The sequence below is a fragment of the Capricornis sumatraensis genome, chromosome 4 (genome assembly GCF_032405125.1).
Source record: "Capricornis sumatraensis isolate serow.1 chromosome 4, serow.2, whole genome shotgun sequence".
NCBI lineage: Eukaryota > Metazoa > Chordata > Mammalia > Artiodactyla > Bovidae > Capricornis > Capricornis sumatraensis.
This window is the reverse complement of record NC_091072.1, coordinates 88,428,324-88,441,163: the sequence shown is the minus strand read 5'-3', so window position 1 is coordinate 88,441,163 and position 12,840 is coordinate 88,428,324. Positions and strand designations below refer to the sequence as shown.

General features: G+C 44.5%; 1 protein-coding gene across 1 annotated transcript; it reads right to left on the bottom strand.

Moving 5' to 3' along the window:
- Positions 1 to 3,858: 3,858 nt before the first annotated feature.
- LRRC10 (leucine rich repeat containing 10) lies at positions 3,859 to 4,698 on the bottom strand. Its single transcript, XM_068969796.1, has one exon. The coding sequence runs from the start codon at positions 4,696 to 4,698 to the stop codon at positions 3,859 to 3,861; it is 840 nt and encodes a 279-aa protein (XP_068825897.1).
- Positions 4,699 to 12,840: the final 8,142 nt, after the last annotated feature.

The following is a 12,840-nucleotide window of genomic DNA, read 5'->3' as shown; positions in this document are numbered from 1 at the left end:
CTCTTTTTCTCTGGAATTTGTTGCAACCCTGGAGACCTGCCACTAGCTTACTGGGCAGCTCCTCTTTTCGTGGCTCTCAGCTCTTCCTGCATTTTGGTAACATCTGTTCCCTGTTCATTGGGCCATATGGGTGGGGACAGCTGCTGCTGTTCAGTCGCTTAGTCGTGTCTGACTATTTGCAACCCCATGAATCACAGCACGCCAGGCCTCCCTGTCCATCACCATCTCCCGGAGTTCACTCAAACTCACGTCTATCGAGTCAGTGATGCCATCCAGCCATTTCATCCTCTGTCGTCCCCTTCTCCTCCTGCCCCCAATCCCTCCCAGCATCAGTCTTTCCCAGTGAGTCAACTCTTCGCATGAGGTGGCCAAAGTACTGGAGTTTCAGCTTTAGCATCATTCCTTCCAAAGAAATGAAATCCCAGGGCTGATCTCCTTCAGAATGGACTGGTTGGATCTCCTTGCAGTCCAAGGGACTCTCAAGAGTCTTCTCAAACACCACAGTTCAAAAGCATCAATTCTTCGGCGCTCTGCCTTCACAGTCCAACTCTCACATCCATACATGACCACAGGAAAAACCATAGCCTTGACTAGACGGACCTTTGTTGGCAAAGTAATGTCTCTGCTTTTGAATATGCTATCTAGGTTGGTCATAACTTTCCAAGGTGTAACCGTCTTAATTTCATGGCTGCAGTCACCATCTGCAGTGATTTTGGAGCCCCCCAAAATAAAGTCTGACACTGTTTGCACTGTTTCCCCATCTATTTCCCATGAAGTGATGGGACCGGATGCCATGATCTTCATTTTCTGAATGTTGAGCTTTAAGCTGCTGCTAACTTAATGCTAAATACAATTACCTGTTTTACCCTAACATATGCATTTTCTTGTCAGGACTCTGAGGCGTAAATGTCAGTAGAATACTTTGTATAAAATCCTTTACTGAAGTCTGCCTTGTTTTGTGCCTACTCTAGTGTTTTAGAACATCATTAAAACAGAAATGTAAAGAGCACCTTTAATCATAGTATTATTATTAGAACATTTAAAAAAAAAACTTTTTGATTCTCAATATGAATAAAGATTTTGCATTTTAAAATTTTGAGCAGTACGTAACACCTTTCAAAGAGGTATTGACAGAACTATATGAATTACCTTACACAGGACACTGAGGATAGTGCTTTGTAAGTGTCAGTGTGTTTCCCTGTCCTGTGGCCTAGGTGCGTGGTAAAATCTCCAAAATTCAGTGATAGAACTACCAAGCACTGGGGGTTCAAAGATAAGTATCACCTGCTTCGTGTTCTCAGAAGTGGACAGACCAGAAGGGAGGAGGGGAAATCACCCTTTAAAATAGTATTAATATTCTTTCTAAGGTAGTGAGATTACAAGGGGAGTGTGTGTGTGTGTATTTTTTTTTATAGTGACAAAAGACAGTAAATTGTATAGCAGACACATACCCATGTCTTCAGTCTCATGTCTTTTGCTCTAGTGATAGAAATGGGATTAGTGCCAAGGGAAAGTCTCACATTTTCATGTATCTTAATGATTTTGCAAATTCTAGAATAACTGCAGAGTATATTCATTTAGAATCTTAAAAAATGAATCCTTAGTAATTATACCTGTGTTTTCCTATGTAGGTAAGGCATAAGTGTTTGATCACATTGCATTAGTATTTCTTATATTCATGACCAGAGATACTATTCATTGAAAAGTTACTGAGAAAGATTTTTGTTGTTGTTCTTTTGCTATTTATGGGTTATTCCTTTAAACACGGAGTTACACTGGTTGTAGGGTAAGTGTCGTGTGGCCATGGTATGACAGTAAAACAGCATATTAAGTAAACATTAGCCATAACCTGCCACACACTGTTCAATGTACTTCATACACAGTAATTTGTTTAAACTTAACAGTGCCCCCAAGAGGCAGGAACTTAACCATTTTACTGACAAGAAAACAGGCCCACAGAGAAGTAAGTGACCAGTAAATGACCAAAGTAGGATTTGATCTCAGGTAGTTTGAAGGGACATGCTTTTAACCATATTACAACCTGTGGCTTCCTTGGAAAAAGTGGGCCCCTTACTCTTAGGAAGGGGAGTGAGTGAGTGAGTGAGTGAAAGTCGCTCAGTCATGTCTGGAGTGGGTAGCCTTTCCCTTCTCCATGGGATCTTCCAACCCAGGAATTGAATCCAGGTCTTGCATTGCAGGCAGATTCTTGACGTCTGAGCCACCAGGGAAGCCCTTAAAAGCGGGTAGAGAATGTCAAAAGAAAGTCACAGCCATTATTAAGGCTGAGGTGTGATGCCGCTCAGAAGGCAGTCTTCCTGGCAGAACGTTTCTAGTATCAGCTGAGTATAGTTTAATTGCAGTCATTAGGAACAAATAAATAGACTAAATTCTAGCTTTCTAGTAGAAATCTGGACTCATTGTTAAAGGGGTTAAGTATTTGACGGTTTAGTGATTAAAAGGACAGTTTGGCCATCTAATCAATGGGTACTTTACAGACTGGAAGGTGGTGATAGGAAGAGATTATGTGAAACCATGAAACGTCCTCAGATTTAGCAAGAAATATTTGTGGAAGGAAAACAGGAAAATAGTCTTCAGTCTAATGTTTTAGAACTCAACTTTCCTGGATTAAGATGCTTTCATGGGGAGCGTGCTTTCTAAAAGCTAACGTTTTCGATATGTTTTAGTTAAGGTGACACTTGTCTGAAAGAGTTCAAGGACAAAAAGGATTGTGTTATTAAACTACCCATTGACAGCAGTTTCTGTAAAGTTGACATATTCATGGGGAGAAGAAAAGGTCATAATTACCATATTAATACTTCAAAGGCATAGCAGCTTGAATACCTAGGTTTATACATGGACCACCAAAAGATTCTATACAAAAACAAATCAGGGAAGGCAGAGATGCTGGGGCTGAAGAGGCAGACATTTCCTATATGTACACTACAACCTGCAATTTTTTCAAGCGAACAGATTTTGCACAACTTTTTACCTAATATGATTCTGGAAATGTCCCTGCATGCACAGGGATTTAATTCAACCGTGGTTCATTACTGTTAAGTAAATAGTAGGATTCTGTTCCACTGAGGCAACTAGTTACACCTTGGCTTGATTTTAATGAGACCACCCTGCCAAAGAGGTTCTGTTTTCTAGATGACTTTCAGCATTGCCAGTGACAGTAAACAGATGGGAGTGGACCTTTGGTCAGATCTTTACAAGGAAAATGAGTGAAATCAGCATGAACCACAGTCAAGTTCAAAGTGGCAGCTGGACTCCAGCAGGGGTGTCAGCAGCTACTGAATTGCAGGGGAAAAGCTTCATCTCCAGCCTTTGCAACAGTAAAGAGTTTCTGTGAATCTAACTGACTAGGTAGGCATGTCATTTTTAAGTAACCTGAATATTTTAAGTAATATTTTCATGCCCTTTATGGTCGTTCATAGTAGGTCATTCATGAAAATACACCCAGCAGAGGACTGGAGACAGGCCACCTGAATTGTTAGATGAGTTCTGTAACTTACACCTGATTTGAGAAGTGCGTGGGCCTCAAGACCAGCCAGTTCTAGAGACGGGGAGGCCAGAGTATCCAGCCTTTCTTTCCGGTGTTTCAAAATACCTGTTTGGAGAGGCTGATTTTCTTGCAAAGACGTTGTCATGCTACCTATAGCACACAGTTCCCTTTGGGAGAGATGTTCTTGGCCAAGAGTGTTTTCTTTTTGTGGGTTAGGCATTCCATCTGATGCTGTTCCATTTGCCGCTGGCAGAGATGCCCCACATGGCCCAGAGCAATCCTCTGCACTCGAATGGAGCGATCTCCAGAAGATGCTGGAGTTGTCCTTGGCTTTGACCTGCAACTGAAGCTTCTCAGGAGTTGGTAGGAAGAAGTGGAGGAGGCAAGGCAGGTAGCTGCGCCTCCTGGCTTTCCTCCCTGGCCAGTGCGTAGCGTCTGGCTTTTCTAGGGTCAGGCTCTGGGGTCTCCTCTGCCCATCTTCCCACTCGACGCACCCCTTTGGCCACCTTGGGTGCATTCCTGCAAGGATTGTGGTCGTAAATGACCAGCTTCAGGCTTGACAGGTGGGCCAGGCTGGGGAAATAGCGGATGCTGTTCCGGTCCACATCGATCACCTCCAGGAAAGGCATGTGAAGCAGCACAGGGGGGAAGTCTGTCAGCAGGTTACCCGAGAGCCAGATGGTCCTCAGCTCCCGGAGGCGCTGGAGCTGGCCTGGCAGCAGACGCAGGGCGTTGGAGCCAGCGTGCAGCGTCTTAAGGAGACTCAGCTCACAGACCACCTCCGGCAACTTGGTGAGATAATTGGCCTCGACCCACAGGGTCCGGAGATTCTGGAGCAGGCTCAGCTCCCTGGGGAGATCACAGAGTTTGTTGTTGCCCAGGTAGAGGATACAGAGCTGTTTCAAGGTACACACCACCTGTGGCAGAGCCTTGAAGTTGTTGAAATCCAGGGCCAGAATCTGCAGGTTCTGCAGCTGCCCCAGCTCTGGAGGCAGGCTGTTGAGGCGGTTGTCGCTCAGGTAGAGCTTGACCAGCTCCTGGAAGGAGCATACATGCACAGGGAAGCGGCATAGCCGGTTCCCACTCAGATCCACCATCCTGTCCAGCGGCATCTCCCGGAGGTCTCTGGCCACGTAGTTCTGGCAGCTGTCAGCAGGGATGAAGGCCACGAAGGCCCTGATGGTGTTCCCCATGGCAAGCCGCAGCCCACCAACCACAGGGCTGCTGCTTCTGCCCTGAGGCGTGTCTTCCCCTCTCATTATAACCTGGGGATTGCGTGACAAAAGCCAGTCACTTCAACAGAGAAAAGTGCTCCTGATAGCAACTTGAGTGTCCTGTGACAGCCAGGGTCCTGGAGGCGGGGTCTCACATACTTGCTTTCCGTTCTCTAAACCCCAATCCTCTTTACGTTTGTTGTTTGTTTCAAACTGAAAATAGCTTCACTGTTTTTTCTAATGATAAAACATTGGGACATTACATAAAGGTGTAAAAGAAGAAAGTAAAAAACTCCCAGTCACACCCATCAGAGATGAATACTGTAAACATTTTAGCAGATGTCCTCCAGCCTTCTTGCTACAAGTAATCAATTTGTTTTAAAAAATTTCATATACTATTTATGAGTCATTTTTTTATAAAATATGAACATATTTTTATGTTTACAGGTATCCATGTAATTATTTTAAACACCTGTAAATCATTCTATTATATGGATGCACTGTTATTTAAACAGGTTTCTTGGGCATCTTGGTTGCTTACAATGTGTCACTATTATATATATATCCTTGTACATACAGTGTGAGCAGTTATTCACTAATTTCTTTAGGAAATGTCCTTGAAGTCACTGGGTCAAAGATAGGTATCCTTAAAGGCTCTTCATTGGTGTATCTGGACTAGTGTATACACTCCACAAGTGTCCATTTTCTTATTTCTTTTTTCTTTGTTGTTGTCCAGTTGCTATGTTGTGTCTGATTCTTGTGTTACTTTATGGTCTACAGCATGTCAGGCTCCTCTGTCCATGGGATTTCCCAGGTAAGAATACTGGAGTGGGTTGCTATAGTTTTCCACACTTAGACAATTTATCTTCGACAAAAGACAAGTAGAAAAGCAGCAGAAAGAGAAGAACCAGCCTTCTAAAGCTTAAGTAAACGAGGATGTATTCCAGCAGTGCACCTGTATCGGAGTGGCTCATCAAAGGTTTGTGCTTCCTTCCGCAGAATGAAGCTGTGGGAAATAGCTGTCCATCTGGGACATTTCCTAGCACTAGTCTAGGGCAGTTAGGCTAATTTTGGCCAATGGAATGACCAGAAGTGATACAAAATATTTCTAGGCCTGGTTTATTTAAAACGAACCTCAACTTTCTCTGTACTCTTTCTGCATCGAACACCCAGGGTGACCCTAGAAGCCACGAGTATGTGGGATTCACATGGTAAAGTTCTGGGTGTCCTGGATCTCTGCCTCCCACATACACTTCCACCAGTGGGTTTAGGTAAATGAGAAACTTTCAGTTATGTTAGGGCATCAAGAGCTAGGGGCTTATCTCTTACATTATCCCAAAGAATAGAGCAATCTATAAATCTATATATACTGATATGCAAAGATATTTATGATAAAGGCAAAAAAAACCAGAAGTTTTTTAACCATCCCATCTGCAAAAAAATATGCATATATTCTTGCTTATGCACAAAGTATCTGTAAGACATAACAGTGATTACCTCTAGGGAAGGGAATCTGAAGGTTTGGGGTGATAGGAATGCTGACTCTTCCATTTACACCTCTTGTACTGTTTGATTTTTTAAAAACTAAATACATCTACTACTTCCAAAAACTGTATTCCAAAAGAAATGGATTGCTTCCATTTCCAAAAGAAAGGAGTTGTTTCCATTTATAACAGCCTGCTTGCTCTCTATAGAGTGTTAGGGTTTGCGGGAAGAGCTGACACACCATTTAACTTCCTGCATGGGCTTCCCAGCTGGCTCAGTGGTAAAGAATCCACCTGCCAATTCAGGAGATGTGGGTTCAATTCCTGGGTTGGGAAGATCTGCTGGAGAAGGAAATGGCTACCCACTCCAATATACTTGTCTGGGGAATCCCATAAACAGAGGAGCCTGATGGGCTACAGTCCATGGGGTTGCAAAAGAGTCGAACATGACTTTGTGACTAAACAGCAACAACAAATGCCTTTCCTGCTAAATCGCTTATAACAGATTAACTGAGCAGTAGAGGCACATCCCATGGGAATGGCCATTGTACAGAGCTATTTGGTGACGTAGCATCGCTACTCACCATCTTTCTTCTCAGTCGAGACTAAAGCCGGTGTCCTTGGACTCTACACGTTGAATGTCAAGAGCTCTTATCTTAGGCCCTCTCCTTGCTTTGATGACTTGCCCTGTAATAACTAGCCTCTCAACAGGTACTGGGCTTTGGCTCTATATTTAGCATGGTCAGTGGTGACCACAAATGGTCATAAAGCTGCTGCCCTTATATTGACAGGGATAATAATGACTGCTGCCCACTATTAGTTGGTGCTTACATATATTGTCTCTTCTCACAACCTCTGCCAGGTAAAGACTTTTTACCTCAATTTTCAGATGAGAAAACTCAGGTTTAAGATGAGTCTCATTGAGCACCTATTGTGTTTAGATGCAGGGAATCTAGTAGCTAATAGATAAGACCCTGATCTCACAGAGTGTACAGTTCTATCAGAGTGGAGTTAAGTCACACCAGCTGACAAACTGCCCTTACACACACTTCCACTCAGCACTTCAGTGCCAGCCCCTAAATATGAGCAGGTAGCTAAGGATAACCGCACACGAGACAAGCCTTCTACATGAAAGATGGAGACTGAAATAAACAGATAAAAGAAACCAACAAACAAAAACAATGGCGAGAGCAGAAGAAAATCTTAACTAATTTTCTGCAGTGTTTTCAGAGAGTTAGCTCTAACACTTGTGTGCTGGGTACAGCATTATTAGCTCATTTAATTCTTACAGCAACCCTAAAATGTAGGCAGTTGTAAGAGAACAGAACATACATATGTATTGGTTTCTACCCCTGCTTTCTGGTACAGAGCTGCTAAAGCCCTTATAAATTCCCTTCCTGTGTGATAAGACCGCAAGGAGCATCTTTTATTTATTTATTTTTGGCCGTGCTAGGTCTTCGTTTCTCCTCAGGCTTTTCTCCGGTTGTGGAAGCGGGCAGTACTCTCTAGTTGCACACTGCAAGCTGCTCACTGCGGTGGTTTCTCCTGTTGTGGAGCACGGGCTCTAGCACATGCGGGCTTCAGTAGCAGCAGTAGGAGGAATCAGTAGTTGCAGCTCCCGGGCTCTAGAGCACAGACTCAATAGTTGTGGCACACGGGCTTAGTTGCTCTGAGGCACATGGGATCTTCCCGGATCAAGGATTGATCCTACATTGGCAGGGGATTCTTTACACTGATCCACCAGGGAAGCCCACGAGGAGCACCTCTTGTTCTAATATTTGGTCTTTGAACCCATCCAGACACAGGGTTCCTAAAACTTTCGTGAAGTCCTAAGTGATAAGAACACTGGGAACATAGTCGTTCTAACGAGGAACTCTGGATGGGATCCTGGGTGGCTGCTGGATAGGGGCTGGTCACTGGAAAAACCTCGTCACGATTGGAAGCTTGGAATGTTCATCCCCACTCCTTCATCTTCCAGAGAAGGCAGAGACGCTGGAGATGGAATTAGTGATGGATCATGCCTATGTGAGGAAATTCTTCATAAAATCCAGGGATTAAGGGGCTCAGGGAGCTTCCAGGTGGGTGAAAACGTCCATACCGGGAGGATGACACACCCCACCTCCATGAGGATAGAAGATCCTGTGCTCAGGACTCTTCCAAACCTTGCCCTATGTGTGTCTTCATCTGATTATTCATTCTTTGTCATATTCTTTAACAAACTGGTAAACCTAAGTGTTTCCCAGAGTTCTATGAGCTGCTGGCAGAAGGGTGCATTGCTGTGCCAGGGGAATGCAGTGTGGAGCGTCCTCAAAGAGCCTCTGGGAAACGGCCAGCGTTGAATATCTGCCATAACAGAAGGCAAGTTTCTGCCAAAGGAGAATTATTGGGTTGGCCAAAAAGTTCACTCGGGTCTTTCTGTACCATCTTCTGGAAAACTCCAATGGAATTTTTGGCCAACCCAACAAAACTGTACCCGGAGTGAAGGAAATCACTTCACCCTCCTGCTGGGCCCAACCGCTAGCAGGTCAAGGGGTAGGGGAGGGGGAGGAGAAGGGGAAGTGGAGTCAAAAGAGAAAGAAAAGACATGTACCATCTATCTCCAGTGCCAGCTCCTTTTTCTTTGGTGGTCCCCAAGCCACAGGCCAGGCCACAGATGGGCAGAAATAAGTGTTAAACTGGATGAGATATTAAAGTGTTGATACAGACTTGGCTAAACATTTCAGTATATCAAAGTGTCAAGAAAGCTGTAGGATCTGCTCAAGATGCAGTCTGGAGATTGGGATAGGAATATGCACGGTGTGTGTGAAAAAAGAATATGGCTAATCTTTACTACACTCTACTGGATTCCTTCACTACATCTAGCAGATTCAGCCCCCATGATAAACTGGTATGAAATGATCAAAGTGGCCCCTAGCAAAACAGCCTGAATCAAAAGGACAATACATTCTTGGGCACAAATATACACATCTCGTAGAAAAGACCATCCATGTTGCCAAAGACATGCAAACGACTCTTGAAAACAGAAAACAGAAATTGCTTTGTGTTCCAGTAATTCGTTTTGAGGTGCAGCTGGCATTTCCTTTGTTAGAACTCACGGGAACCATGGTGCTGGATGCTGAGAAGTCCAAAACCAGGGTCCTGGGCCTTCATGAAGAGTGGTCCAGAAGCAAGCTCATCCCTTTCAAGCCTGAAACCAAGTGCAAACTCATGTCTGACCATGTGCACCTGTTGGCTTTCACTCCAGACTCCTCCACTGAGGTGTCTGCACAAAAATTTGGTCCAGAACTAACTGATGTTGGGTCTTCAGATACTTCAAGTTTCAGTTCTAGTATGAGGGTTCTTAATTTTAATGCAGTAGAAACCGTCTTTGGATGATTCAGTGAACAGGAATTTCTGACAAGGTGTTAGGATGTGCTCACAGGCTCCCTGAGTATCCTGAGGGGCCTGGCTTGGATGCTGCAGCCGGAATCATGTCCTAACTCAGTGCAGAACTGGCACTCCTGGGCTCAATCCCTCTGCTTCTCCCTTTGACTCTCTGGTGCTGAATGCAACCCCTAAACATGAATGTTGCCTCCTCCCTCTCCCTCCCTTTCCTGCCCTGGAAGGAATTTTTCATAGGCCCTGCTTCTTTGCATCACTGGCAGTTGAATCTGATGGAGAGATTTCATTGGCCACATGCCCACACTAACCTAAGGGAGGCTAGGGTTGAGGTTTTGGATTCTGTGATGGAGAGTGGCTTTTTTCCACCACCATGATTCATAAGGTGAGAAATTCCCCAAACACAGGAAGGTGAGTTGTATGCTGTTTGTTGTTGTTCAGTCATCCAGTTCTGTCCAACACTGTGACCCCATGGACTGCAGCACCCCAGGCCTCCCTGTCCCTCACCAGTCCCTAGAATTTGCCCAAGTTCATGTTCATTGCATCGGTGATGCTGTCCAGCCATCTCATCATCTGACGCCCTCTTCTCCTTCCTCCCTCAATCTTTCCTAGCAACAGGGACTTTTCCAATGAGTCCTCTGTTCCCATCAGATGACCAAAATACTGGAGCTTCAGCTTCATCATCAGTCCTTCCAGTGAATATTCAGGGTTGATCTCTCTTAAGATTGATGGGTTTGATTTTATTGCTGTCCAAGAGACTTTCAGGAGTCTTCTCCAGCACCACAGTTTGAAGGCATCAATTCTTTGGCATTTGCCTTCTTTACGGTCCAGCTCTCACAACCGACTGGGAAGAGTTGTGTACTGACAGCTGAAAGAAATCACAAATATCCATCACAACTAGCCTGTGCTCAGACACCCTCTAATGGCTGTTTGACCGTGTATAATTAATTTTTCTCCCTATATCTACATGACTATTTCTTCCTATATGATTAATTTTTCTTCCCGTATCTGCACGAGCAGTTTCTTAAAGTAGACAATTAACATGGAATATATGAGGATTTCCCAGAGCTGGAACATGACTCATTTCCTAAACAATTGTGTAATGTTAGAAGAATTTGAATGGAAGGATTATAATCTTAAACCCTTCAAAGAAACATTCAATGTGACAGCTGATCAGCAGATAACAATACTACTTACTCAGGAAAATGTATGTCAGTTAAACAATGGATAAATGCTATTTCCATCAGTTACTAGTAAACACTGAAATGAAATGAAAACAATCTACCAAAACAGGACTCCTACTAGCTAGTATTTGGTTAGCCTGGTTCTGTTATGTACTTAAAAGTAAAAAAGAAAAGTTTTCATAGTACTATAACCTGTAATTTAGATTTATGATTCAGATTTCTATGGCCTTATTTTAGTGTATGACATGGCAGTAGAGAGTGGAGTTTAGAATTAAAAGCAAATGTTTCATCATTAAAGAGACTTTGTACAGTTTGAAGCTGGATTCTGTTTGTTTTCTTTCCGTGTATGTGTGTGCACACGTGTGTGTGTGTGTGTGTGTGCGTGTGCTGTGTTCAGTCATGTCTGATTCTTTGCAACCCCATGGACTGTAGCCCACCAGGCTCTTCTGTCCATGAAATTTTCTAGGCAAGAATACTGAAGTGGGTTGCCATTTCCTGTTCCAGGGGATCTTCCCGATCCAGGGATAGAATCTGTGTCTCCTGCCTTGGCAGGTAGATTCTTCTTTTTTAAAAAAAAAAAAAAATTGTATTTATTTTATTTTTGGCTGGGCTGTGCCTTCCTTGCTGCACAGGCTTTTCTCCAGTTGCAGCGAGCGGGTACTACACTAGCTGCGGTGTGCAGACTTCTCATTGCTGTGGCTTCTCGAACACAGGCTCCAGGCGCGAGGGCAACTTCAGTCGTTATGGCACACAGGCTCAGCAGCTGCAGCTCCGGGCTCTGGAGCACAGGCTCAGAAGTTGTGGCACGTGGGCTTAGTTGCTCCCCAGCATGTGGGATCTTCCTGGATCAAGGATTGAACCCACATCTTCTGCACTGGCAGGTAGATTCTTTACTGCTGAGCCACCTGGGAAGCCCTCTGGCAATTATTTATTTATTTCCAAAACCTTTCTTTACTTTTATTTGCCCCACAAGTCATGTGGGATCTTGGTTCCATCACCAGAAATTGAACTGGCACCCCCTGCATTGGAAGCTCAGAGGCTTAATCACTGGACCACCAGAGAAGTCCTTGGATTCTGTTATTTATTAGTTTGGAAGCTTTGGGCAAAGTTTTCTGTGCCTTGGGCTCCTCATCTGTAAAACTGGAATCATCTCAGGCTCCACCTCATTGAGTTACTGTGTAATGTACTTATTATCTATATAAATGCATATATAGGCATATGCTATTTGCTGTATGCAATCAAGTTCAAGGTAACCTGGGACCCTGTTTTGACTTGGTGTTGTATCATAGAAATCCCCAAATAATGAATGAAATCCAAGTTAGATCTTTATCACAGGCACTCAGGAAGCTGACAGAGGAGAGATCCCTTTCGTGGTGCCCAGCAAATTCTTCTGAGACTCTCTCTGCCAGCCTTTTCCTCTCACCCAAAACAGGGCCCCGAAAGCCCTCTCCCTGAGCACTGCCTCTGCACCATCCCAGGGGACTCCTGGAGAATGGGGAGGTGGCACAGCAGCCCTGCCCCAGCTTCCTGCCATTGTCTTCCTAGCCCTACCCTGTCACTGGCTGTCTTGTCTCCCTTTCTTCTTGCTCTCTCTGCAGCCATTCTTTTTCTCCCCCCCAGTAGCTATCAGCAGCCCTTGGGGGCTCTTTCCAGATTGCATTTTCTCAACATGCACAGTTAAAACCTAAAGCAGACAGGAAACCTCATGTGGGCACTTCCAGGGGCATCCCAGATGGGGAAGACCAGGCAGGTCTGCACATCTCTGTGCTTGTGTGGTTCTTGTTGCTCTACAGAAGCCCCATTCACCCTCCCCTCTTCTACTGGGTTCCGGCACCAGGGTTCACCACTTCCCAGGGCAGAAAGGATCCCATCCTTCTTACTGGCAGAGCAGATAGGCAGCCCCTCCTCTTCCCACTGTCCGGCTCTGGGAGTTGAAACCATTTAACCCTTTCGAGTGAATTTCATCTGTCTTCCAGGTTTGTCCTGCCCTTGTTATTGAACTGGACTCTGGTTGGCTTGCCCTCCACACAACAAAGCGAGTCTACCTATACTAGGGTATGGTGAAGGAAAGTAAG

Excerpts from the sequence above, each read along its gene's own strand:
- LRRC10 (XM_068969796.1), bottom strand. The coding sequence starts at position 4,698 with ATGGGGAACACCATCAGGGCCTTCGTGGCCTTCATCCCTGCTGACAGC.